This window comes from Diplodia seriata, assembly GCF_021436955.1.
Source record: "Diplodia seriata strain FDS-637 chromosome Unknown scaffold_10, whole genome shotgun sequence".
NCBI lineage: Eukaryota > Fungi > Ascomycota > Dothideomycetes > Botryosphaeriales > Botryosphaeriaceae > Diplodia > Diplodia seriata.
This window is the reverse complement of record NW_027117317.1, coordinates 392,952-417,229: the sequence shown is the minus strand read 5'-3', so window position 1 is coordinate 417,229 and position 24,278 is coordinate 392,952. Positions and strand designations below refer to the sequence as shown.

The 24,278-nt window shown below is 58.5% G+C and overlaps 12 protein-coding genes across 12 annotated transcripts; 6 read left to right on the top strand and 6 right to left on the bottom strand.

The window, feature by feature from the left end:
* Positions 1-421: 421 nt before the first annotated feature.
* Positions 422-1,535, top strand: TMN2_2 (Transmembrane 9 superfamily member 2; the record flags this gene model as incomplete). Its single annotated transcript, XM_066780733.1, has 4 exons — positions 422-432; positions 621-734; positions 870-955; positions 1,012-1,535. 4 exons carry the CDS (start codon positions 422-424, stop codon positions 1,533-1,535), a joined length of 735 nt encoding a protein of 244 aa, XP_066628679.1.
* A 161-nt stretch (positions 1,536-1,696) lies between these two features.
* TMN2_1 (Transmembrane 9 superfamily member 2) lies at positions 1,697-4,141 on the top strand (the record flags this gene model as incomplete). Its single annotated transcript, XM_066780732.1, has 4 exons — positions 1,697-1,704; positions 2,066-3,192; positions 3,245-4,018; positions 4,074-4,141. The coding sequence occupies 4 exons, from the start codon at positions 1,697-1,699 to the stop codon at positions 4,139-4,141; spliced, it is 1,977 nt and encodes a 658-aa protein (XP_066628678.1).
* A 448-nt stretch (positions 4,142-4,589) lies between these two features.
* On the top strand, positions 4,590-5,341 carry SLS55_009330 (uncharacterized protein; the record flags this gene model as incomplete). Its single annotated transcript, XM_066780731.1, has 3 exons — positions 4,590-4,602; positions 4,659-4,871; positions 4,938-5,341. The coding sequence occupies 3 exons, from the start codon at positions 4,590-4,592 to the stop codon at positions 5,339-5,341; spliced, it is 630 nt and encodes a 209-aa protein (XP_066628677.1).
* A 1,074-nt stretch (positions 5,342-6,415) lies between these two features.
* On the top strand, positions 6,416-8,028 carry DAL1 (Allantoinase; the record flags this gene model as incomplete). Its single annotated transcript, XM_066780730.1, has 2 exons — positions 6,416-6,949; positions 7,018-8,028. 2 exons carry the CDS (start codon positions 6,416-6,418, stop codon positions 8,026-8,028), a joined length of 1,545 nt encoding a protein of 514 aa, XP_066628676.1.
* A 777-nt stretch (positions 8,029-8,805) lies between these two features.
* On the bottom strand, positions 8,806-9,253 carry RPS28A_2 (40S ribosomal protein eS28; the record flags this gene model as incomplete). The annotated part of the gene is made up of 4 exons (XM_066780729.1): positions 8,806-8,867; positions 8,970-9,003; positions 9,060-9,109; positions 9,193-9,253. The coding sequence occupies 4 exons, from the start codon at positions 9,251-9,253 to the stop codon at positions 8,806-8,808; spliced, it is 207 nt and encodes a 68-aa protein (XP_066628675.1).
* Positions 9,254-9,600: 347 nt separating this feature from the next.
* SLS55_009327 (uncharacterized protein) lies at positions 9,601-10,933 on the bottom strand (the record flags this gene model as incomplete). The annotated part of the gene is made up of 6 exons (XM_066780728.1): positions 9,601-10,159; positions 10,208-10,452; positions 10,499-10,587; positions 10,647-10,772; positions 10,823-10,866; positions 10,923-10,933. The coding sequence occupies 6 exons, from the start codon at positions 10,931-10,933 to the stop codon at positions 9,601-9,603; spliced, it is 1,074 nt and encodes a 357-aa protein (XP_066628674.1).
* A 289-nt stretch (positions 10,934-11,222) lies between these two features.
* On the top strand, positions 11,223-11,551 carry SLS55_009326 (uncharacterized protein; the record flags this gene model as incomplete). Its single annotated transcript, XM_066780727.1, has 2 exons — positions 11,223-11,316; positions 11,373-11,551. 2 exons carry the CDS (start codon positions 11,223-11,225, stop codon positions 11,549-11,551), a joined length of 273 nt encoding a protein of 90 aa, XP_066628673.1.
* A 153-nt stretch (positions 11,552-11,704) lies between these two features.
* COG6 (Golgi transport complex subunit 6) lies at positions 11,705-13,820 on the bottom strand (the record flags this gene model as incomplete). Its single annotated transcript, XM_066780726.1, has 2 exons — positions 11,705-13,495; positions 13,545-13,820. The coding sequence occupies 2 exons, from the start codon at positions 13,818-13,820 to the stop codon at positions 11,705-11,707; spliced, it is 2,067 nt and encodes a 688-aa protein (XP_066628672.1).
* A 513-nt stretch (positions 13,821-14,333) lies between these two features.
* Positions 14,334-17,241, top strand: ATG9 (autophagy protein atg9; the record flags this gene model as incomplete). Its single annotated transcript, XM_066780725.1, has 4 exons — positions 14,334-15,064; positions 15,113-15,226; positions 15,275-15,881; positions 15,931-17,241. The coding sequence occupies 4 exons, from the start codon at positions 14,334-14,336 to the stop codon at positions 17,239-17,241; spliced, it is 2,763 nt and encodes a 920-aa protein (XP_066628671.1).
* Positions 17,242-18,018: 777 nt separating this feature from the next.
* On the bottom strand, positions 18,019-20,085 carry HMLALPHA2 (homeodomain mating type protein alpha2; the record flags this gene model as incomplete). The annotated part of the gene is made up of 2 exons (XM_066780724.1): positions 18,019-19,923; positions 20,080-20,085. The coding sequence occupies 2 exons, from the start codon at positions 20,083-20,085 to the stop codon at positions 18,019-18,021; spliced, it is 1,911 nt and encodes a 636-aa protein (XP_066628670.1).
* A 964-nt stretch (positions 20,086-21,049) lies between these two features.
* SLS55_009322 (uncharacterized protein) lies at positions 21,050-22,304 on the bottom strand (the record flags this gene model as incomplete). Its single annotated transcript, XM_066780723.1, has 2 exons — positions 21,050-22,051; positions 22,107-22,304. The coding sequence occupies 2 exons, from the start codon at positions 22,302-22,304 to the stop codon at positions 21,050-21,052; spliced, it is 1,200 nt and encodes a 399-aa protein (XP_066628669.1).
* Positions 22,305-22,547: 243 nt separating this feature from the next.
* On the bottom strand, positions 22,548-24,273 carry SLS55_009321 (uncharacterized protein; the record flags this gene model as incomplete). Its single annotated transcript, XM_066780722.1, has 2 exons — positions 22,548-22,976; positions 23,089-24,273. The coding sequence occupies 2 exons, from the start codon at positions 24,271-24,273 to the stop codon at positions 22,548-22,550; spliced, it is 1,614 nt and encodes a 537-aa protein (XP_066628668.1).
* Between the last annotated feature and the right edge of the window lie 5 nt (positions 24,274-24,278).

The following is a 24,278-nucleotide window of genomic DNA, read 5'->3' as shown; positions in this document are numbered from 1 at the left end:
TCACCGAGGTGCTAGCACCTAGTAATGTAAGTTGGGGCCACGACGCTCCGCCCACTAAGTAATCAGCCCTCACTACAACTACAAGCGCCCGCTGCGGCCAGACCCAGGCGCACACGACTCGCTGGCGCCGCACACCCCAACCTACATACGTTCCTCCACGCGACTTTTTGCTTAGGTGCCTGTGCTTGACGTAGCCTCCCGCCCACCTGCTGCGCCTCAGCCCGCAGCCCAAGACCCCGCGCCCACCTTCGCTCTTCGCTATAGCCTTGCCAACCGCCACATTTCTTATCCTCCCCAGCCTCGACCGCCCGCCTACCTGCCGCAAGACCCTCCACCACCGCAGACCACCCTCCCTCCCTCCCGCACCCACCGAGCCCGACCGCCGCAACACCGCTGAACCTCACGCTTGGCACCGTCAACCATGGGCAAATCGTAAGTGCGACGCTTTCTTTCACTGCTCCGGCCTCTGCGCGCCTGCTCGACCGCGCAGCCGCCCCTACTCGCGCCTCCGCAGAACAATGCGTCATCGCGCCGTGCGCTGCCTTTCCTCCCCGCCCGGCCTCACCCCAACCTGCCATGGCGTCCGCCAGCGATCTTGCGCGGTCCCGCCGCCGCTACAGTGTCTCGCTGCACGACGTGCGCGAACCCCATGTGCCACTGCTCCAGCTTGAGCACCCGCCGGTGAAGCTTAGAAGGACGCGCGGTGGCTCCATACCCGTTCCCGGCACACGCCAGTACGAGGGATACGTGGGAAACCGCCATGTCGCCCTGCAGTCAACCGCCCGTGAAATGCACCGCGATACATCGGCCCGCAGCTGTTTGATTTGCGTGATATTGGGATATTTCCGGCTAACGGTGCATTATCACAGCCAGAGCAAGCTCACCCAGCAGGAGCTGAGCGATCTCCAGAAGGCTACCCACTTCGACAAGAAAGAGCTACAGCAGTGGTACAAGGGTATGTCCTCGCAGCGCTGCCCGCAGCTCCATGTCACGCTGACCAAGGCCTGCCAGGCTTCTTAAAGGACTGCCCTTCGGGGATGCTCACCAAGGAGGAGTTCCAAAAGATCTACAAGCAGTTTTTCCCATTCGGTGACCCGTCGTCGTTTGCCGACTATGTTTTCAACGTGTTCGATGCCGACAAATCGGGCTCGATCGACTTCAAGGAGTTTATCTGCGCGCTGAGCGTCACGAGCAGAGGAAAGATGGAGGACAAGCTGGACTGGGCGTTCCAGCTGTACGACATTGACGGCGATGGCAAGATCAGCTACGACGAGATGCTGGCGATTGTGGAGGCCATATACAAGATGGTTGGTTCAAGACAGGCGGGCGGGCGGAACAGTGCTGACAATTCGCAGGTCGGCTCCATGGTCAAGCTCCCAGAGGACGAGGACACGCCCGAGAAGCGCGTGCGCAAGATTTTCCGCATGATGGACAAGGACGAGAACGGCAGCTTGGACATGGCCGAGTTCAAGGAGGGTTCCAAGCGCGACGAGACGATTGTGTCGGCGCTGTCCTTGTACGACGGGCTTGTGTGAGGCGTGGCGGCATCTTTCCTCTCTCATGTTTCTATGCCTGTGATATCATGTTCGCGTTTTCCCTAAGCATCGACGGAGGTTGTTCTGAGTTTACTGGCTGTGGTGGAAAGAGGCGTCGGCAGACCATGTCCCAGCACTCGCGTAGTATGCACATAGCGACGATGAAACGGTGAATGGCGCATGTCCTTCTGTTCAGAAACGCGCCGGCCAGGGCCCTTGCAGATGTGTGGCATAACGCGTGGCTTATGACGCCGATCCTTGAGGCTAAGTAGCCGGCGAAGCTCCGGGTCGCAAGCAAGTGACAGCTTTCAACCTCCATACCACACGTTCCGCCACAACCTCACTCCCGCTCCGCCGCACCCGTCCTGCGCCTGCCCCCCCGAGCCCTGCGGGCAGCCATATCCCTACCGCGGCCACGCACCCGCCTCCATCAAACTTGCTGCCACACGCCCTGCTGCACCTCCCCGCGCGCGCCGAGGAGTTCACGGCCAGCCGCGAGCTGTTGCTCCGCTAAACAGCCTCACAGCCAGCCCCGCGGCCTCGGCGCCGTCGTCGCCCGCCATGCTCTTCCCTCGCCTCGGCGCCCCAGCTGCCGTGCTCTCGGTGCTGTTGCTGCTCGCTCCCGGTCCCGCAAGCGCATATTACCTCCCTGGAGTTCTGCCAACCTCGTACAAAGAAGGGGACAAGGTGCCGCTGCTCGTCAACCACCTCACGCCTGGCAATTCTCCGGACGACTCGCACGTGCACTCGGTGTTTTCGTTTGACTACTACCTTCCTGAATTCCACTTCTGCCAACCGAGCGGTGGTCCCAAGTACATCTCGGAGTCGCTGGGAAGCATCCTCTTCGGTGACCGCATACAAACGTCGCCTTTTGAGCTGTACATGGGCAAGAATGAAACTTGCAAACCTGCATGTCGAGAGCAGACATATGAGCCGAGTGATGCCCAGTTTGTCAACCAGAGGATCCTACAAAACTACAATCTGAACTGGCTGATCGACGGCTTGCCAGCCGGGCAGCTGAAACACGATCCAAACGATAACACCAACTTTTACAGCCCTGGCTTCGCATTGGGGGCCGTCAAGGACGACAAGCCAATCCTCAACACCCACTACGATATTCTGATTGACTATCACCAGGCCGGCCCGGACGCATACAGGGTTGTCGGTATCCTTGTGGAGCCGCGGTCGATGGGCGAGGCGAAGCTGGTCAACGAAGAGAAGGCTGAGTGTGGCGAGTTGTCGCCAATAGAGCTATCGGAGACCGGAAGCACGTCTGTTCTTTTTACCTACAGCGTCTACTGGAGACCTTCTTCCACCCCATTTGCCACGCGCTGGGATAAATACCTTCATGTCTACGACCCGAAAATCCATTGGTTCTCGCTGGTCAACTCGGCGGTTATCGTGGTATTCCTGGTGACCATGGTCGCTACCATCCTCATTCGCACTCTGAAGAAGGACATTGCAAGGTACAATCGCCTCGAGCAGTTTGCGCTGGAAGATTTGTCGGGAACGAGCGTGGTTGAGGAAGGAGTCCAGGAAGACTCGGGATGGAAGCTGGTGCACGGCGACGTCTTCAGGCCACCGAAGAACCCGCTGTTTCTAAGCGTGCTCATTGGCAATGGCGCACAGCTGTTCATGATGGCGGGCTTCACTATTGGTAAGGGTCCAGAGGCTGAAGGGTGACGAGTAGATGTTAACTTCAATGCCAGTCTTTGCTCTGTTGGGATTTCTTTCCCCGTCCAACCGCGGATCCCTTGGCACGGTCATGCTTCTCCTCTACACCATTTTCGGCTTCGTTGGCGGCTACTCATCGGCTCGCATCTACAAGTTCTTCCATGGCGACAAGTGGAAGCAAAACTTTGCGTTCACGCCCGTTGCGCTCCCTGCTGTGGTGTTCTGCATCTTCTTTCTGCTCAACCTCTTTGTGTGGGCGAGGTCGGCAAGCGGAGCCGTTCCTTTCGGGACGATGCTCGCACTCGTCTGCATTTGGTTCCTGATCAGCGTGCCCCTCTCGCTTGCGGGCTCGTGGATCGGATTCAAGCACAAGACGGTTGAGACCCCGGTCCGCACTAACCAGATCCCACGGCAGATCCCACCTGCGTCGGGATACCTTCGCCCTCTGCCTAGCATGCTGATCGTAGGAGTTCTTCCTTTCGGGGCCATCTTCGTCGAGCTCTACTTCGTCATGAACAGTATCTGGGTCAACAAAGTGTACTACATGTTCGGGTTTCTCTTCCTGTGCTATGGCCTCATGATCATCACTTGCGCAGCAGTCACGGTTCTTATGATCTACTTCTTGCTGTGCGCAGAAAACTATCATTGGCAGTGGAGGGCGTTTTGCACGGCGGGCGCGAGCGCGGCCTACGTTTTTGCGTACGCGCTGCTCTATTGGGGAAAGGTGTTGGAATTCGGTAGCTGGACCAGCGGAGTGCTGTATCTTGGCTACAGTGCACTTATCAGCGTGCTGTTCTTCGTGCTGAGCGGTAAGTGGTGTGGAAATGTCCCTCTCTCGCGGCAGTGGCTGACGGACTCGTACAGGCACCATTGGCTTCTTCGCCTCGTGGCTCTTTGTGCTCAAGATTTACTCGTCCATCAAGGTGGATTGAGACGAGCGCAGGAGAGAAAGCCCCAGCGGCGGGCGCTGCTTCACCTCATGACTGTATTCGTATAATCAAATCGCTGCTTTTGTAACGGGGCTTGGCGCCGGGCAATAGAGCACAGCACGTAGATCTGTACATAGCATACGCGGAGGCTGCTTGCATGATGCGCGCAATAGAATTTGTAGCGATGTGAAGTGGAGTGTTTCATCAAGCATGCATGTGAACCTAGGCGTCGGGTGTAGGTGGTCAATGACGTCAAGCATGCGACTGGGTGCCCGGCCGTCCCCCTCGCCATTTCCCGTCAGCCTGCACGGCAGCGCAACCGCTTGCGCGGCAGTTTTCCGTCCACCCTGCCTTCTCGTTCATGCAAGCGGCTTCACTCGTACTTTGAGCCTCGCCCCCGCCGACCCAGAGTCATTCCCGTCACGCCGAGGTCTCCTATCAACACACAGCGATGGAGAATCCAGGTAAAGTTTCGGGCGCTGCGCGCACTACCAACCCAGGCTAACGGGATGCGGCGCAGAGAAAGAAGTTCCCCAAGTGATCCATCTTCTCACGCAAACGCCGCCGCACGCCCAGCGGGCTGCGATTGAGAAGTACTTTACGGCCAATGCCTCGTTCACGCATCCGTTCTGCAGGACGGGCAAGTTCAGCAACTCGCGCGCCCTCGTCATTGCCATCTACCGGTGGTACAAGATCATGAGTCCAAGAATCGACCTCAGAGTCAACTCAGTTGGTGCGCAACATGCCAAGGCATCCTATTGCGTGATCACCTTCTTGAGCTAATTCCATCGTCCTGCAGCCTTCGACCGGACGAACCTCATCCTTTACGTCCATATCTCGCAAATCTTCCGCATCTGGCTTGTTCCCTTCTACTCAGCCCCTGCGTCTCTCGTCACCGTACTGCATCTCGACCATGTCCCAGCCTCGTCTGCCGACGAGAACGGCGAAGCCGGGAAGGGCAAGTACTACATCACCGCGCAGAACGACCTCTACCAGACCAGTGAATTCGTGCGCTTCTTCTGGCCCGGCGGCTTTTTGGTCGTGTGGATGTGGCAGTTTGCAGCCACGTTCTTCTGCATCTTGGGCGCCCTTTTCCTATCGCCCTTGACTGCGCTTCAGGAGCATTTCAACCAGGGTGGAGGGCTATGGGACAAGGACGTGCCTGACAGTCTGTCGGGAAGGCTCGAGAAGAAGTATCTCTGAACATGCGTCTCGCAAGGTGCAAGAGCTGCGTAATGGTGTCCTACCCTTTGACTTAAGCGAATGCTACATTTGTCTTCTCCCTTCTCCATGCCAAGACGGCCAATGGTGCACCCAACGGACGAGGACGCTCTTTCCGTCATCCGCGGAGAAGGGCCCGGCAATGCGGGACTGAGGGGGTGGGCGGCAGTCGGTGAGAAATGCGTGGCACGGCTGACAAAAGCTGCGGTAGTCCGGGACAGATGCGGGTGAAGACTGGTTGGCGGTGTTGATAATATGGGCTAGGGAGGAGCGAGTCGTTTCCATTACTCGATGGGAACGCGATGAGACGGCGCAGGTGAAACGATGGGGTAGCGAGGCGCGCCAAGGCCCGTGATGCGGCAGCGCGGTGGTTGCGGTGACGGGCAACCTTCGCCGCCGCCTGACCACAAGGCACGGACAGCGGACCGGACTCGCGCAGGACCATCGCAAGGTGGTGGTCGAGGTCTGGACGGAGGCGCCCGGCGGTGTTGGGGCTCCGGAAGATTGCCTAGCGTCAGGGCAGCGCGGCAGGGCTGGCGCTTTCTGCACCGTTATTGCCGCCGATAGGGGCTCCGCCATTTCTATCGAGTAATACGCCTCGCTCCACACCAGCCCAGCCGACCCACGATGAGGGCTGCCGCGCCGCCGCCCCGCCATAGCGCCGAGCGCGCGCCCTGCTGCGTTTTTCGGACTGGCTGGATCGGCCGCGGCACCGGTCGGTCCCGTCGAGCCAATCTGACAGTTTCCGAATCTGGCTGAGATATCGTAGCATTGATAAGACGCTCGCCGTACCCCAGCTTTGCCCGCCTCTTCCGCTCTTTCATCCAGTCCTCGAGCCCTCTCCGCCTCCGCCTCCGCCTTTGTTTCTCCACCGCCTTGCTCTCCTTTCCGGCCGCTGCCTCCTGTGCCCCGTCAACGTCCTTATCTTCCTGCGGTGTCCTTATCTTCTGCACCCTGCTACCGCTGCCGGAAGCTTGGACGCGCCCCGGACTCTTCTTTGACCCTGTCCCCTCCTCCACGACAACGACTCCCATCTCCGTTCTTTGTGGCCCAACAATGGCCCCCCATGCCACGGACGCCCCCTCCACCACCTCGGTCTCCTCCCAGTTGCCTCCCATCACCGTCATAGCCTCGTCCCGCGCCGTCGTCTCCGGCCGTCTCACCGAGGCCACCCTTGTCGTCTCTACCATCACTGGGAAGATCACGTCGATCTTCCACTCTGTTCTGCCGCCCTCAGACTTCCCTCCCGGAACTCCGTACGTCGACTATTCCCCCAAGATTCTGCTCCCTGGTCTCGTCGACGCCCATGTGCATTTGAACGAGCCGGGCCGCACCGAATGGGAAGGCTTCTGGACCGGCACGCGTGCCGCTGCCTTTGGCGGTGTCACCACCGTCGTGGACATGCCTCTTAATGCTATCCCTCCCACCACAACCGTCGAGAACCTGAGGACCAAGGTTGATGCCGCTCAGGGCAAATGCTGGGTGGACGTTGGCTTCTACGGAGGTATCATCCCGGGTAATGACCAGGAGTTGAAGGCCCTCGTGAAGGCTGGTGTGAGGGGATTCAAGGGGTTCCTCATCGAGAGCGGAGTGAGTCCAGTGCCTTCCGGCGATATGCCTGATCTCTTTCCGGGACGCGCTTGCTGACGGTTGCTCAGGTGGACGAGTTCCCGGCTGTCGCTTCTGCGGACATCAAAAAGGTGTTGGGGGAACTGGCTGACGAACCCACTACGGTCATGTTCCACGCTGAGATGATACCTCCCATCACTGCCTCCGTCGGCGATGACGTCCAAGCCTCTGAGCCGCCTCTCCAACCTTCCGGGCCTCTGACCACCTATCAGACATTCTTGGACTCGCGCCCTCCATCGTTCGAGACTTACGCTATCGCTGAAATTATTTCCCTCGCCCACCTCGCCCCTCAGCTTGACTTGCATATCGTACATCTTTCGGCCATCCAAGCCATCCCAATGCTGCGGGAGGCTCGTGCAAAGGGCATCAAGATCACGGCCGAGACGTGCTTCCACTACCTGAGCTTGGCCGCCGAATCCGTCAAGGAGGGTGACACCCGACACAAATGTTGCCCTCCGATCCGGGAGCAATCGAACCAGGATGGCTTATGGGCAGAGTTGCAACGCCCCGAAGACAGCATCATCAAGACTATCGTGTCCGACCACTCGCCGTGCACACCCGATCTCAAGCTGCTGCCCACCAAGCTGGCCGATCTGGGCTGCACCGACCCGCACAATGTAGACGGCGCTGACGGCGATTTCTTCAGCGCATGGGGCGGAATCAGTAGTGTTGGCTTGGGGCTGAGCATCCTCTGGACTGAGGCAAAACCCCGCAATATTACGATCGAGGACGTGGTCAGATGGTGCTGCAAAAACACCGCCAAGCAGGTTGGTCTGGAGGACACCAAGGGCGATCTGGGCGTTGGATATGATGGCGACATTGCTGTCTTCGACGATGAGGCCACCTTCGTCGTCGAGCCTAGCACAATGTTGTTCCGTAACAAGTGCTCGCCGTATGAGCACAAGACGCTCCGCGGTGTTGTCGCGGAGACATGGTTGCGTGGACAGAAGATCTTCAGCAGAGCCGACGGCTTTGTGGAGAAGTCAGGCCCGACTGGAAAGCTTCTTCTCGAGCCGCGGAAGCCAAAGACGGAGGCCTGAGTCCGGCATTTGTCTGACATCGTCCTTTCGTATCTGTCTTTGTCTCAACTGCATCACGAAATATAGAAAGGGCGTTTATATACTTGGTTTTCTTTACCTTTTTGGGGGGGCGAGCATAGCGATTTAGGGCGCACATTGCATTGACTTATGACCATGAAACATGAAAGAGAAGATCAAACAGAAATGAACAAATAGAATTGAGATTTCTGGGTTGCCAATGCGCGAAATGGGCACGAGTGTTGTAATACTATTCGAGAATGCACTAGTAGATTGACTTGACGAAAATTGAATGGGCGTGCGCGTGCCCAGACATGAAGCAGGCATTTGAACAAGAGGTGACTTTCGGGATGTGTTAGACTCAGATAAAAGCAGGGCATTTCGTAGATGCACCAGAGGTACGGGGGCTTAAAGAACAGCCCGCTTCGTTTTTTGAAATCCAGCAAAGACGGGGACAGCCGGGTTTTTCGTATTCCTTTTGGTATCGTGAAAAGAAGGGTATTCCGGACGTGTTGGCGGCAAGTCCTGGGTGACAGGGTGAGTGGAAATAAAGTTCTGGACGCTGGAAAAGGTGGCCATTTAACACCTATAGAACAACTCTCCAGCCTCTCAGGACAGTTTTCCGAAAGCCATCCCGTGTCCAGGCACCCCTCGGAATCGTATCGTGACCGTTGCCCACGCCATCGTGTCCCTCAGCCCAACTGTTCTTATTGAGAAACCCATTTTTTTCCATTCGTCCTTGCCTGCTCTCCCTTCCGCACCCAGCGGTGGTTGAACCGCTTAGCGCAGCCTTCTGGCCTCACGCTCGGACTCGAGAAGGCAGAGGATGTCGTTCTCACGGACTGGATGGGCGGACGTATTAGTTCTGCGTATTCACAAAACAGCGCCCCCAGGTGCAGGGGGTCGCTACAATCGTGCGGTTCTCGCGCTGGATAGGTGCTCACCGGGACCCTTGACGTTGCGGATGATGCTACGGGTCTAGAAGTTGCTGTTAGCCTCAAGCGTCGAGGAGCGTCGATTCCCGCGCAACTTACGGTGTCGTCCATAAACTCGACGCGGACCTGGGTCACACCACCGCGCGAACCTGCACATCGCATACCGTCAGCACCAGCGCACCTTCGCGTCCTCCTCAGAGTGTTCCTTGTCGTGGAGGGGTTTCGTGCTTACCGGTGCGGCCGAGCACGCGGGTAACCTTGACGAGCTTGACGGGAACCTTGGCGGAATCCATTTTTGATGCGTGGGTGGGTTCGTAGGAGGGACGGAGGGGAGGTTGTCGGTCGCGGCTGCAGGCGTGTGTCGTCGTTGAGGCGCTCGCTATTTCGAATTTTGCGGGCCAGTGTATCGCCCGTCCGATAAGCGATAAGCGAGCCCCCGACCACCACCATCACCAAGGTGCCGACAACTTCGCATAGCGCGGCTTGGCTTGCCACTTGTAGCACATTGCTGCTAACTGCTTAACCGCTAACTGGTCTAGCTGCTCCATGGACATCCCACAGCTACGACAATTCCAGCTTGATGACAGGCTTGCGGCACTGCCAGGCGTTCACCTGCGAGACTGCTCCTGCCGGTCTTCGCTCACTGCTCCTGGGCAATGATGATACCGTAAGGATCCCTGTCCCTCTCGCTCACTTCCACTTCAACCGAGTCGTCACTCAGTGCCTCAGATTCCGCGTCGTTCAGGCCGGGCTTTCCTCTCTCTTCGGCCCTGAGGTACTCCCACTCATCTCTGATTGCGTCCAGCAGTTGGTCCTTCATGACGCTATGAAGGTAACCCCTCTCCGTGTTCGAATGGAACAGAGTGATGACAACCTGGCCCTTCTCTATGGCGGCAAGCGCCTCATGATGAGAAAGCTCGCCGGTGAAGAGCAAATCCACATTGATGCCTGAGAAGAGCGAGCCGCCGCTGCCGGCGCAGATGCCTATGCTCGACACCTTGATCTCGTCGACCGAGCTGCCCTGAGGGATGGCGATGGGGAATCCTTTGGGGTCGCCCAAACCTTGTCCGACTCGCTCGATGATGGATGTCAGCGCTTGAGGTGTCTGGAATCGAACAATGCGGCCCATGCCAGCGCCCTCAAGCCCCGGCACATTGGTCACAGGAGTAATCACCTGGCGGGTGTGCGCCGTCTTTCCACTGCCAACGCGTCAGAAATCACGCCCACACAGAGACAGGCGAGCGTACAGTCTGAGGTCATTGATACGCAGAGAACTTCCACTCGTCGAAGGGTGATGCCGCAACATGTACAGCGGTCTCTTCTCTACAAACGGATCGGCTTGCTCTGATGACCCTGTTGGAAGAGGCGACGGTTGGGCGCTTTTGATCGATGATTGCTCCGAAGCGCTGGCCAGGTTACCAGTGACGATGTCTGCAAGCCAATCGCCTAGCCCACCGGGCGCGGCATCCACGGCTGTGTGGGGACAGTAGACCTTCGGCCGTCAGCGCAAGGACAGTGAAGGGACACAAGTGGCTTACGCTGATGCCCCTTGCAGCCAAGCGAAGCAGGGACTGCTGCTGACTATTGGCGAGGGTCAACGACTTGAGACCCTTGAAGATGATTGGATCTACGCTTGAGTCCTGTCAGCAACTGCGCGAAGAGCGCCGCGGTTCAGATCGGGCTGACGGTAGGCTACGACGATGGACGCGTTCTGCTCAATTGCCTCGTCTGCGACGGCGCGGGTCAGGTCGACGGTGAGGAGGACCGAGTTCCTGTTGCGCCGGAGCGGGTCGAATGGCGCCTCGAGAAGCACTGCACGGCATCAGCACGGAGCACCGATCATCCGGAAGACAGCAACGCACGCCCAGTGTTGTCCCAGCTCTTGTCGGACAGCGCCTCGGGATAGCTGGCGGTCCTGTGTCAGCACGGCTGGGCTGGCGGGCGTGATGGGTTGGGACGGACAGCTTGCGCATGGCATGGACTACGGCCCTTGAGAAAGGCGCGGAGGCAACGGTAGAGCTCATCCTGGACGACCGTCGGAGCGTAGCGGCAAACATCAACAGACAATGGCACAGAGGGCAGGGCGATGGCGTCGGAGCTTCAAAATACGTAGGCGCCGATAAGGGCTGGACAGATCCCTGTGCGCATCGTGCTCGGCACTCACGTCAGCGGGGCTCGCCCTCGCCCAGCTTTTCCTCCCCGCTGCATTATCTGATCCGCCCCTCTGCACCCATTCCGATCACCCTGCTTCCGTCACCCGCCATGAGCGCCTCTTCCGGAGTCACCCCCGAGTCGTTGAAGGCCATGTTGGAGGAGAAAGTTGGCGCTGTCCACGTCGAGATAGCCGATCTCTCAGGTACGCGCCCGGCTACCCTTCACCTGCGCAGCCCTCTTACCTGGTTGCCCCGCCAGGCGGCTGTGGCCAGATGTTTGAGGCCGTCATCGTCTCCCCGCAGTTCGAGAAGAAGACGACTCTTGCTCGCCACCGCCTCGTCAACGCCGCCCTGAGGGAGCAGATTGCCGCAATCCACGCCTGGACCCCCAAGTGCCACACCCCCGAGGAGTGGGAGAGGAAGAAGGCCCAGGCCTGATACTCCCCCCGGCGTCACCCGAGACCGAGTTGTGGGGCATTGTATCCTAGGGAGGGGCGGGACGCTGTATCATACACGATGCAAGTCTAACGAGTACATGGGCAATGAACCGGCGCAAATTGATTTCTTCTTTTTATTCGAGGCTATCGGCGGCTAGCTCAGCAGCACTCTGATTTCTCCGCTTGTGCGAGGGAAGAGCTCCCTCAGGCCCGGAGCGGGCGCTTCTTCTGCGCCGTCTTCCACCACCCGCAGCTCATCTGCCGCCAGGATCCGATCCTCGACGAACTCGAAATCTTCGCAGAACTGCTCTGCAGCCGCCTCTGTAATCGCTTGGACCATTCTAGTATCCCGTAGTCGTTTGATATTATCCATCGCGTCCATCAAGGCAGAGGGTAGGAAATCATCCAGCCGGTCTCCCGTGTTGACCAGAGCCTCTGGCTTGAATGGAGTCAGCTGAGGGATTGACTTTAAGTCCTCCTCAGAGTCCGACAACTCAGACAGAATTGCTTTCAGCGGATAAAGTCCCGACGTGTGCAAGAAATATCTGTGCTGAGAGGCCACTAGTTTCGATCTGTGTTCCTGCATCGTGTCGTCCATCTCCTCAACCCTCTCTTTCACGAACGAGAAAGAAGCTAAAATGGAACGAGCGGCAAGAAGACAGTTGATGGCGAAGACGTCGTTGTCTGGCTCCTGGAGCCTCTTGTAGAGGTTCTCGCAGCCGTTGAGAAAGGGGTCAAGAGCCTCGGCCAGAACGGGCTGGAATCCGTTCTCGCGATTGTCCAGCGCTGCCATGGACGAGTCATAGCTCCTCAGCAGTGCCTTTAGCATTTCGAGCGCTTCATCCAAGAAATCAGGGGGGGCGAGGTTTGCTGGCGCAACTGCCAAGTCACTTTGGACACTGGCAACATGGTCTCTCATGTTCGCCCGGAACTGCCTCAAAGCAGACTCCTCTAAACCAGCAAGAACGTCCAGGATGGGCGAGTCGGTGCCAACAAGCTTCGAGAAAGTGTTGTGGTAGAAGCCGATCAAGTTTGCGATTTTGAAAGCTAGGACTGCATCCTCATGGCTTTGAATGACCTGTTCCGTCCGTTGCCTCAGCAGTCTCGCAACACCGGCGAGATCGCGGCTGACGAGTTGATGCAAGGCCTTTTTCCCATCGAAACCCTCTCCTTCTTGGTCGTCGACGCGCAGCCATGGCTCGCTTTCAAGTCCCTGCTGGATGCTCTTGGAAATCTCGTTCCCCTCAGAGATGAACAGCACCTCTAGAGCCTCGCGTTCAGACACGGTGGTGGAATGAACCCAAGCCAACATGTCGCCGACATAGCGTAGTGGGTCATGCGCGTAAAACTCGATCGGCTTAGCAGTGGATCCAACATCGGCAGCTCCGGTCAAAGCGCTGTAAAAGGCATCGGACAGCGTGTGTTCTCGGGCCTCCGCAAAGAAGTCGAGGCAGCTCTGGAACAAAGTGGGTCTCTCGGCAAGAACACGCAGTGCACGGCGAATGGAAGCACTGATCTGGGGGTTTTCGAGGTCCAAGGTTTTGAATTCGCGCTGGACCCATCGGTAGAGTTTTTGAAAGGCGGAGCTTAGCTGCTTGGAGCTCTGCTCGAGGATTTCTAGGCCTAATCGCTGGTCTTCGGTGCCTAGAAGGAGCTGGCTGTCGTGATGTATCTTCTTGACCCTTGTAAGGAGCTGAAAGAAGTCATCGTCGACGGGCTCGGTGGTCGAGGTCAGCGTAAACAGCTGCTCATCTGAAAGAATGAAGTGCGATTTCAGGGCGTCCAGCAGGCGCTGTTTTGTCTCGCCATCGGCCTTCTGACCCATCAATGCGGAGGCGTCGTCCAGCATTGGCTTCGTCTCGCGGGTGGCAGACGAGATCTGAGCCCTCATGTCAGCACAGCACCTGTTTAAGGCCTGGATTGCAGTGCCGACGCGGCGCAGTTGCTGATGGCAGTCAGCACAGGGTCAAGGCGGAGGCGGGAAGTAGAGCAACCTCAGCAACGCGGCCGAAGTCCTGGACAATGTCGCCGTTGCAACGGATGACATCGCGCTGCACGTCAAGCCTCAGCTGGCGGCGCATGTCCTGGGTGTTCTTGAGGCCACGAGTATCCAAAGTCTCAAGAGCATCGCGGATCTCAAGATCGGCGTAGGAGGCGGACAGAACGCTGGAAATGCGGGTTGAAAGGGCGCTGGCCCGCTGCGACGCTCCTCCCAGAGCGCCGTCGCTGAACTCGCCCGAAGGCCGGCTTGGGAGGGAAGGTCGGGACATGGCTTGGAGGAGGGGCCGGGTGCTTGCTGGCACGTAGCAGCTGGAGCTGCCCGCATGGATGGATGGCCGGCCCGGCGTTGTTCCTGCACCCCTGCAGCCGCCGCCGCGAGTCATGCGACAACGCGACGAATGACGCGCGCCTGCTGTGGCTGCGGCTCCATAGGCGGCGATAAAGCACGCCGCCAGACACCTCCGCCTGACGTCCCAGGGAGCACTCCCATGTGCCTCTGCCTGCGCGTGTCACGTCACGAGCTCGCCCGCTCTGCACCCGCCACACCACGTCCCGCCTGAAGACGCGCAGCCTCCACCGCCGGCACAAGCTCTCCCGCGAGCTCGACCTCCCCGCCCCACTACTTCCGCCGCCCGAACCTCTTGCCTCAGCCCGCTGCCGCACCTGCCGCACCTGCTGCCACCGCAACCGCTCGGCCTGTAGCTCTCCCACCAACTTCGCTCGTTGCCGGCGGCGCATGTCGAGGTCTCACGCGACCTCGTAGCGACCGAGCGCCGCCCGCCATGATGGCCTCCAACCTTCTTTCGCGGCTCCTGCCCGCTGCGGATGAGAATTCGGCCTACGAGCCTCTGACCCAACACCCTCCTCGCGCCCACAGGCCAGAGGGCGATGACAACGCCAGCCTCACCCTGGACGAGGAGAATCTGGAAGCCCGCTTCCAAGACACCGACTTGGAGCACCTGCTTGCCGAAGCTGCTGACAGCCAGATTACCACGCGTAGCCCCACCCTTCCGCCGAACAACAACACCCATACCAATCGCAGTATGGCACCTCGGCCTGCTACGACTCACAACCGACCGAGGTGGATGCAGCCTGCTCCGTCGCGCCAGCCGGCTGCGCGAATGGACGAGGATGACGATGTCCCCGAGTCGTTGCTGTTGGATAGTGACAGACCCTCTGCAGCCCAACCTCGAGAGCACCCGCGCCAGACCCATGTTCGTCCCGATCGCTTGCCCTCGCCTGTTCCTGGCCCATCTACCCACGCCAACAGGACCCAGTGGAACACAACTAGGGCTCAGCAACGTCTTTACGGCGACTCTAGGCCTGTGCCCTCCCGACGTCACTTCGGAGCACAGCTTGGCACCAACGGTGTTGTGTTCACTGACCCCAAGGAAGAGGCCATGTGGCGATGGGCGAATGTGCATAACCTTGATCGCTTCTTGACTGAGGTCTACACCTACTATCAGGGTCATGGGATGCAGTCGATCCTGTTGAATCAGTATCTCAATCTTCTGTAAGCTCCCAAGCCCCTGCTGAAGCCACAGTGTTAACCTACTCCGAGACGCACCGCTTGTGTCGTCACAACCTGCACGATTCTACTCTTTGGCATCAACTACAAGAAGATCCATGAGAGCAACTCGATTCGGGACATCTTTGTCAAGGATGCAATAAGAAAGTAAGCGGACTTCCATCATCCAAAGCGACATGTGTTAATTCGGAGCAGCATCCACGGCTTCTGGCTCTGCGGCCTATGGGTTTTCATCGTTGTTTGGGTCTACAAGCTTGTCCAGGTAACACTGAGCATTCGTCCTCTCTGGCTTATGCGAGCCTTCTATCAGCACCTTCTCGACATTCCGGAGAGTGACATACAGACTGCGACATGGCAGCTGGTGGTTCACAGGCTCATGGCTCTTCGAGACGCCAACTTAACCACTGCCGAGAACATTTCCGCCGCCGATAGGAGAGAACTTGGTGCCAACTCCAAACAGCGTATGGACGCCCACGACATTGCGAATCGCGTTATGCGTCGGGATAATTACCTCATCGCCCTTTTCAACAAAGATATCCCGAACCTTACCGTGCCCCTTCCGTTCTTTGGGGATATTCAGTTCTTTTCAAGAACCATGGAACTGCTCCTTGAAACCTGCGTAATGCAGTTTGTTTTCACGGCCGACGGCCACGTCCGCCGCGAGTTCCTCACGAGCAAGGAAAGACGGAACTTGATTGACTGCCTGAACCAACGATTCAAGAAGGCAGCCATCTTGAGTGTTTTAATCGCACCTGTTTCTGTCATTTACTTTGTCGTTTCCTACTTCTTCCACTACTTCAGCGTAAGTGCAGACAGCCCTATAGAGGCAGCATTGTTCTGACAATGAGCAGGAATTTCGAAAGGATCCTTCGCAACTAGGCTCACGGATGTTCACGCCGATGGCGGAATGGAAGTTCCGTGAATTCAACGAACTGCGGCACCTCTTCGAGCAGCGACGCAACCTGGCGTACCCATATGCTGACCGCTACCTGAATCAGTTCCCTAAAAACAAGTCGGACCAGCTTTGCGAATTCGTCGCCTTTGTCGTCAGCATCGGTATTGCGGTGCTTGTTCTCGGGTCCTTACTTTATCCTGAGACCATTACTCGCCTGGAGATCATGCCGGGAAAGCCAGTCTTCTTCTGGATTGGCGTCCTCAGTGCGATATATGCTGCTGCCCGGAATCAAATCACAAACCCCGCCGATATCATCATGGAGCCAGAAGTCGCTCTCAAAGAAGTTATTGCCATCACTCACTATTGCCCAGCGTCCTGGCGCGATCGGCTGCACACTGATGAAGTCCGAAGGGAATTTTCTCAGGTCTATCAAATGAAGATTGCCATCTTCTTGGAGGAGCTTCTTAGCATGGTCCTGACTCCACTGGTGCTATGGTATAGCCTCCCACAATGCAGCGAGCGTATCGTCGATTTCTTCCGCGAATTCACTATTCACGTGGACGGCCTGGGCCATGTTTGCTCTTACGCAGTCTTTGATTTCCAGAAGACCGACAACATTGCCCAAGACACTCATGCGCAACAACACGAGAATTACCGCAAACAATGGTTTAGATCCAACGATGGAAAGTTGGACGCCTCAATCAACGGGTTCCTGCAAGCATACAGTCGCAACCCTGGTAACCGTGGCCCGACTGCGTCGAACTTTAACCTTCCTCCTGCCTTCAACCCCTTGGCCGGCTCATCGACTGGGGTAGACCATGGACCAGCTGGTGTGCGAAACCCAGCATCGCGACGCGGAGGTCAACGGGCAGCCTTGAGGTCGACAGCAGCAGCAGCCGCCCCAGGCTCTCCCATGGGTTCCGTACTACTCGACCCTCACCACCAGCCGTCGGTCATCAGCACTCGCCATTCGCCTCATGCTGCCGCCCGTTCACGGTACAATCCAAACCGCAATCCGTCCAGGCACCTAGACGAGTTGGATGAAGAAGTAGAAGCAGGCACGGTTGGTGCGAGGCGAGTGCTATCGCCTGGGCAGGTCCTAGAGGATGACAGCAACCTTGGTGAATCTTGGCTTCATAATGCCTCCAGCGGTGGCGGTGATGAAGATGACCTAGACGCTGTGGGTGGTGTCAAGGGTGCCGGTGTTCTCGGCTTATTACAGCAGTTCCAAAATGCTCACGCCCAAGGCCGCGGACCCGGCGTCTAGGAGACTAATTGGCCTTAATTGCATGGGTGAACACTATTGGTGTGGTGGCTGTGCACAATTTTTGTGCATTTATCTGGGGTCTTGGCTAGACGGCTGGGGGCGCCTGGCGTTTCAATGTATTCGGCTTGCCTTTCTTTCAGCTTCACATGAGCAATGCGGTATGAGAGTTCCAAGCCACTATGGCCGGGAGGGGTGAGGTGCTATTTGGAAATGGAGTACTGGCGACTGAGCTCGGCTGAAGCTTCTCTTTATCCTTCATGGTCTATCCTATCAAACGAAATACCCTGGCGAAGTAGATCACGATAGCTGAGTAGTCAATGTTACGCCGCAGCACTCCGATTTTTAGACAATAATGACACGAGAATGGCTAAAGGGGTTGGCAGAGGTGCCGATCCCCCCGCCGATGTTTGGGCATGAACAATGACAAGGCGAATTCCCCATTTGAACCGGTTGGCTTCCGACTCAGATATCATTGGGTAGCTGGGAGGAGCCGATGCACACTTATCTACATTCATGAAACGAGGGTATCATAACCTAGCCGATTCGACTTCAAAACAACCCTCCAACTCCATCCAATCTAATGAATACTTTGCTGAGTGTCGTACACGTCAGCTCTAGTCCAAAAGCCATGCTCCCTGCGGTAAAGTAGCCGTAGTAAACCAGCCGTAACCTTCTGTACAGATAGATGTATACCGAAACAATTTTTGATCAACAACCAACGCCACTGCTTGCCAAATGTATAGCTCTTGTGTAGCGACTCTATACCAAATGCCATACTCAGGCGTCGTCTCTCCAGAACAGTCTTTTGGCGCCCTTTCCACTCTCGCCCCTTTTCCTGTCCTCGTCCAGCAGAGCCTTGCTCCTGCCCCCGCTGCCCCCGCTGCTGCCGCCCCACAGCACCGCAGCCACGGGAAGGTCTGCCGACGCGTGCTGCTGCTGCCGCTGCATCAGCGATGCCACTGGGCCTCTTCCTCCCCCGCGACGCTGCCCAACGGCAGATTCAGGGCCACCGAGGTCAAAGTTGTCCGCGCGCGACTGCTGCTGCAGCGCGTTTGCGATATTGCCACCGTCTTCGGTCGGCTGCGGCCGCGGCTTGTACATGCGGTGGGCCTGGCGCTCGTGGAACACGGTGTCGGAGTAGCGGGTGAAGCTGAGGGTGCATGACGTGCACGAGTGCGAGGCGGAATGGTCGTGGGCGGAGCGTGGCGGTGGGCTGTAGGCTGGAAAAAGGGGATCCACGATGGTGGGCGGCGGCTGAGGCGCTGAGGCGGAGGACGAGGACGAGGATGAGGGACCGTAGCGGTAATGGGTGTGATGTTCGGTTGTTGCTGGTGCCGTGAGCGACATGACACCGCCAGGGGCGCCGAGCCAGTAGCGCATGTCAAGACCGTCGATGAAGTGGGCGGAGATGTGCTCAACGCGCTCGTTCCAAGTGCAGAGACGTACGCCGCAAATGCCGCAGGCGATGGCGATGTTGCGGGAGACGCGGCGGCACCACGTTTGCATCGTGGCCGACATCTGGGCCTGTTTGTGGACCTGACCCAGGTGTTGTATCAGCTTGTCCTTGCGTGTGAAGGTGCGTGAGGTCTGCGGAGCCAACAGGCATGGTGTGTGGTTATGACGCTGGAGGTGGTCGTGAGATGGGTTTGGCTGCTCGCAGAAGACACAAGACTGAGATCCAGTGTCATCGTCTGTGCGGACAGGGCCATCAGGCATGCATATCCACTCCTTCTGCGGAATGTGTACGGATTCCTCATGGCGACGCCAGTCGTATTTCTGGGCGAAGTCGCGGTTACAGAAGGTGCACTGGAAGATTTTGCTCCGATCAATGCGTCCGCGGACCACCGTGTTGCTACGGCGCAAAGAGCCGCGATGTCGCTTGCGGCCGCGGCGGGGTACGCGGTTCACTGCCGAATCAATACTTGCACGGGACGAACTGGACGAATTGCTGCTTGCTGCCTCGGAAAAGGCATCGGGATTTCTGCGCGGCGCGGGGCCAATACCGTCCGTGTTCGCCTGAGCTGGCGACTGGGGCGTGCAGGAGGCTGCTGCGTGCTGCAGGGCTTCCTCGGAAACACCCTCGTCTTCGGGAGAGCTGGACAGATAACGTTGCATCGGGCTTTGCTGGCTTGAGCACGGAGTTCTCGGACGTGCGCCTGGATGCAGCCTGACTGAAGGCGTACTGCTGGCGTATTGTTGCTTCGGCTTGTTGCTCGGAGCGGCAGACGCCTTGGCCTCTCTGGCGCCATCCGTTGATGAGAGGGCGGGTGGGGATTGTTGGCCGGGCAGGGGGGCAGGCAGCTTCCGGGCTCTCGCATTCGCGAAAAAAGTCCTCACCTGGCGCGGCGTGAGGCCAGTGGCTTCAGACAGCGCCGAAACGTCCTCTCTCTCCAGGTAAGGATCCTCTATGTGATCCTCGAACCACTGCTGCAAGATGGCCTTGGCCGGGGAAGAGATGCGCTGCCGCACCCTTTGCTTCCCCTGAGGCCCCGGACAGGCCAGCCCGGGATTAGGCGGCTGCGGGCTCAGTAGACTGTCGAGCTCGGCACGCGGGATCAGTGGAGCGGAGTTCGCGATGGGCTCAAAGCTAGGCTGGGGCCCGGGGGCACCTGGGTGGAAGTGGACGCCCTGAAAATCGAAGGCGGCGGGCGGGTACTGATCGATGGTCCACGGGCCGCTTGGCTGAGGGGGAAAAGCAGCAAAGTGATTGAATTGGTCGTGAGAGTCCTGGGGGAGCCACCTGGCGGAAGTGAGTATAGGGCTGCTAGGCGGGGTAGGCTCCCCTTACCAGCTCGACGCGCCATCGTCCCACGGGATGTCTTCAGTCTGGGCATCGACGTGCATCGGATCGGACCATTGGCCGTGGTCGTGAGGGTGAAAGTAGGCTTGCATGTCGTCGTCGAGGCTGGCCCGGCGCGGATGGTCCATTGTCAGCGAGGATCAGGGCGAGGATGCCCCGGACAATGGGCAGATATAAAGAAGGGACATGGTGCCGGGCTGCAGGCACACATAGAGCCTCATGCGTGCCTGAGGGCGCGGTGCTGCTTACTCACGACGCCCTGTTTATCAGCGTGGTGTAAGCTCCGCATAAGTCCAGCGGCCGTGCGGCAGCCCTACGAGACGGCAGGGCCATGACAAACGGGCCGGGCGGATTACGTGGGCGACGCAGCGAAAAGTCTGGAAGGAGTAGACGAGCGCTGCCACTGGCCAACGTAAAAATAGCCGTTGGCGAGCGCTGACAGCTGCTCCGAGCGCCAGTGTCGTCAAGTGGCGTCGGACCGTGCCGCTGGGGGGGTTGCATGGTGCAGCGACCGCCGGCCGCGAGCAGCGTGGAGAGGGTTCCGGCGCGCTTTGTCATGGCCGCCGCCGCACCCCCGCTGCCGTGCTTGCTGAAGATTAGCAACGGATTGCTCAGCTGCTACTTGGACCGCCCACCACGCGTATCTGCATTCCCTGCCCCCATATTTAGCCTCTGCCTCCACATCCGATCGAGCAGCCCCACGCCATCGCGTCTGCAAATGTCCGTTTCATTGGCCCTGCCGCGCGAACCTACACGACCCGCTTGCCTGTTTCGACCGACCCTCCCCAAACGAGACCCCTGCAGCAATCACACGTCTATTTTGAGCGCTGCACCTCCCACGGTCGCCCTTTGCCTCCAGCAACACCACAACCCACCGCAAGCTGAAAACCTGCCAGCTGCAACTCGGACCCTAAGTCGTCGCCGCCGAATATACCAGCCGGCCCCCAATTTCTCCCAATCTCCCAACACCCGCGTCCTGGCCTGTTCGTTGCTTGTCTCGTCCGTACCTCAGTCCTGGTAGTCGTCGTCGTCCGGGTCGTCACTAGGTATGGCCTCTTCGTCCCTCTCCCAGTCCTCCGTCTCCACATCTTCCTCGCCCTGCTGTTCGTCGTCGGCATCGTCCTCATCCTGCATGTCGCCTGCCTCAGCGTACTCCTGTGCATCGCCATGTGCGCCGACTGGCTGTGGAGACATACCGACAAATTCCGGAATCTGGCCGCTCTCCGCCTCTTTGCCCTCGGGTCTGACCTTCTGCTCACTGCCGCCGTCTGCGCCTGCTTTCTTCCCTCGAACAGCGCCTCTGTTCGCCGAGGGCGACAAGAGCCACCTGGCCTTTTTGTGAGCCGTCCCGCTGCCGCCTTCGCTCAGGTGGCCATCGGCTCGTTTGACAGGGACTAAAAAGCCACCATCGGGCTTTGACGAGCTGCAACTGCCGTCCAAGGGGAGTCTCGGTCCCGCCATCTCCTCGAAGCTCCCCAGAGTGATGACTGAGGGCACGCGATCTGGGTCGAAGCTGGCATCCGTGACAATCTGCATGGGCTGTTGAGGGAGGAAAGTCTGCGAGTAGAACGGCCTCATATCGTATGCAGCAGCAGTGGGCTGCTCTGCCTCGCCCGTCGGTTGCATCGCGGCAGACCAAGAGCCCCAGCTTATCTCGTCCTCCGACCTCAGCCCTCCGCCGTTGCGCCACTCGCGCACATTGTGCTCGGGCCGGGTTGTCATGGCCACGGCTAGCATCTTCTTGAGCGAGGCCTCCATCGGCCCAGCGATCTCGACTTCCTCGACTCCTCGGATATTCGAGAGGGCCTTGATAAAAGCCCGCTCGGCGAAGAAGTTCCCGCTGAGCACGGGGACGCGCGAAGTCGTCGGCTTCTTGTTGTTGGCGAGCGCAAGCTGCGCCCGGATGTACGGGTTCTCCAGATTGGACGACGAAAGTGTCGTCACAGAATATGGCTCGAACAATCCGTCACTTACGACCACAATCTTGACGGCCTTCAGGTTGTGTCTCATCTATGCGCGGCAGGATTAAGGCATGCGTACGTGATACAGAGGCTTTCAGGCTTACGTTGCTAGGGCGGATGGCCTCGAAAGCCATGGCCCACTGGTCGTCATCTGCATCGTCGAACTTGTCCTTGGAGATCTGGATGTACAGCGACCGCGCGGCTTGGAATTTCGTCGGTTCCTGGTGGATGACTCGCCAGAGCTGCATGGCGCTCTGCGCGACGATGTCGAAACCGGAAACACCGATGGCACGACGCGGCATTGCGGTGGCGATGCGGGAGGCGCATGAACGTGTATGTGGAAGGTCACGGGCGTGGCGCGGGCGGGTCTGCGAAGAGGAGCAGACAAAGTGTTGAGGCGGGCGGGGCGCAGAAGACTCGTCGGCGTTGCGCAAGAGAAGGTGAGTGAAAGAAAGGCTGCAAGGCTGCAAGGCTGCGGGATTGTGCAAAATTAAAAGAAAAGTGCTGGGACAAGTCTGGGCTACGCCGTCGCTCCATGGGTCCCTTCAAGCCACATCGATGGTACTGTGTCGGGGGTCGTGCCTCGACCGCCCCGCCGCTTCCACTTTCTCATACGCTCTGCACCATAGACTCATGTTCGCCGCGACAACCAGGTCCATCATCTTGAGGCCCTCGTCTCGGATGATCAACTTCCCCAGCTTTGCCTGCTTCCCCCCGAAACCGCCACCTGCATATTCCAGCCCCAACGATAAGTCCAGGTTCGCTACTCCTCCGAGGATATCCTGCGCACTAGGTCCGAGTGACGAAACCGATGGGGTTTGTTTGCGATGAAGAAACGACGCGCGCTTGGACGTGCGTTCTTCAGTGTTCGTTGACTGGCCGCGCATAGCAGGGAGGTTAAAGCGCAGCTCGCTAACCGTGACAGCTTCCGGCGACTGGATTGCAGCGTTGGTAACAGGGAGAATGTGTCGGCACTACAGTCTGTTAACACGCCTAACCGCATAGAGGTCACTGCAAGGTTTGCACTTGAGACAACAGGAGTGGAGGCTTGGGTCTGACATGTCCGCCCAAACGTAAAGGCCTTACCTTCAAAGAATCTCCGGCGCCACCAGTCACAAACTCGCATCTCCCGTTCCATGGGCTCTCGAACACATAGCCCCGATAGCCTGACCTTCTCTCTTGCGGTCCCATGCCAATGCGCCTTTGACCATCCACTTCTTCCACCGGCGACCGATCTCCAAATGGACTGCTTCCGGGAACGACCAAGTTGGATTCGTTGGACAAGGTTTTCTTATGGCCAAAATAGTCCGCAGTGTATCTTGATCCTTCATACCACATCCTTCTCCGGAAGGTCGTGTCCACTGACGTTGGCAGCGTCGGGCTTTGGAATGAATTCCTGGAGCCCGCCTGGCCGCTTCGAAGCGAGTTCACACTGTCCTCGCTCCTTCGTGGCGAGGACATGTCGGGGTTGAACAGGAACTTAGAGTAGCCGGGATTATTGATGTCGATGTACAGCGGGGCGGCTGGCTTCCTCACTCTTTCCTGGACAGGGCGCCCGAGGTTGTCTGAGTATATTTCGAACCCCGGGGGGTCCTTGACTTTGCCAACGTTCCACTGCGCTCCCGATGCGGGATCGCGCCTAATGAGGGTCAAGGACATACTCTGACCAGACTCGACCGCCCCGGGAGAGAAGAGGCCGGATTCCGGCCGTCCCTCGAGGCTAGGCTTGCTTGAGTACGGCGATTCGGGCTCTCTCGCGGGGCTTTTCCGCCGTCTGGGCTGGTCCTGCATCCAAAAGGGAAGCTCAGCCTTGGGCTTCCGCGGCGAAGGTGCCCGCGCGGGCGGCTGAGCGGACCATCGACGGTTGGGCGGGGAAGGCCTTAGGTTCTCCTGTTGCAGGCCCGGCAACTCAGTCGAACGCCCACGGCGGTGGGAAATGGGGCCGGAGGGGATCGTCGGCTGGACGGGCTGATGAGGCTGGGCACTGTCCAGGTTCTCGGAATCTATCTTGATGGACAACGGGGGAGTCGGTAGCACAGGCTTCCTCTTGATGGAATCCGAGGCGGAAAGGGCGGGCACGGGAGCGTCAGGCGGGAGGGAGGGCAGGGGCCTCCGCACCGGCTTCCGGATGATGGGCGTTGAGTCTTTCGCGGGCGGGTCGGGGTCTAGGGCATAGGCCTTGAATTCATCGTCCTCGGGGGCGTCGAAGTGCAGATAGTACAGTGAGCTCTGGACATCCTCCGCAGTCACGACCTTCTCCCGGGGTTTCATCGGGG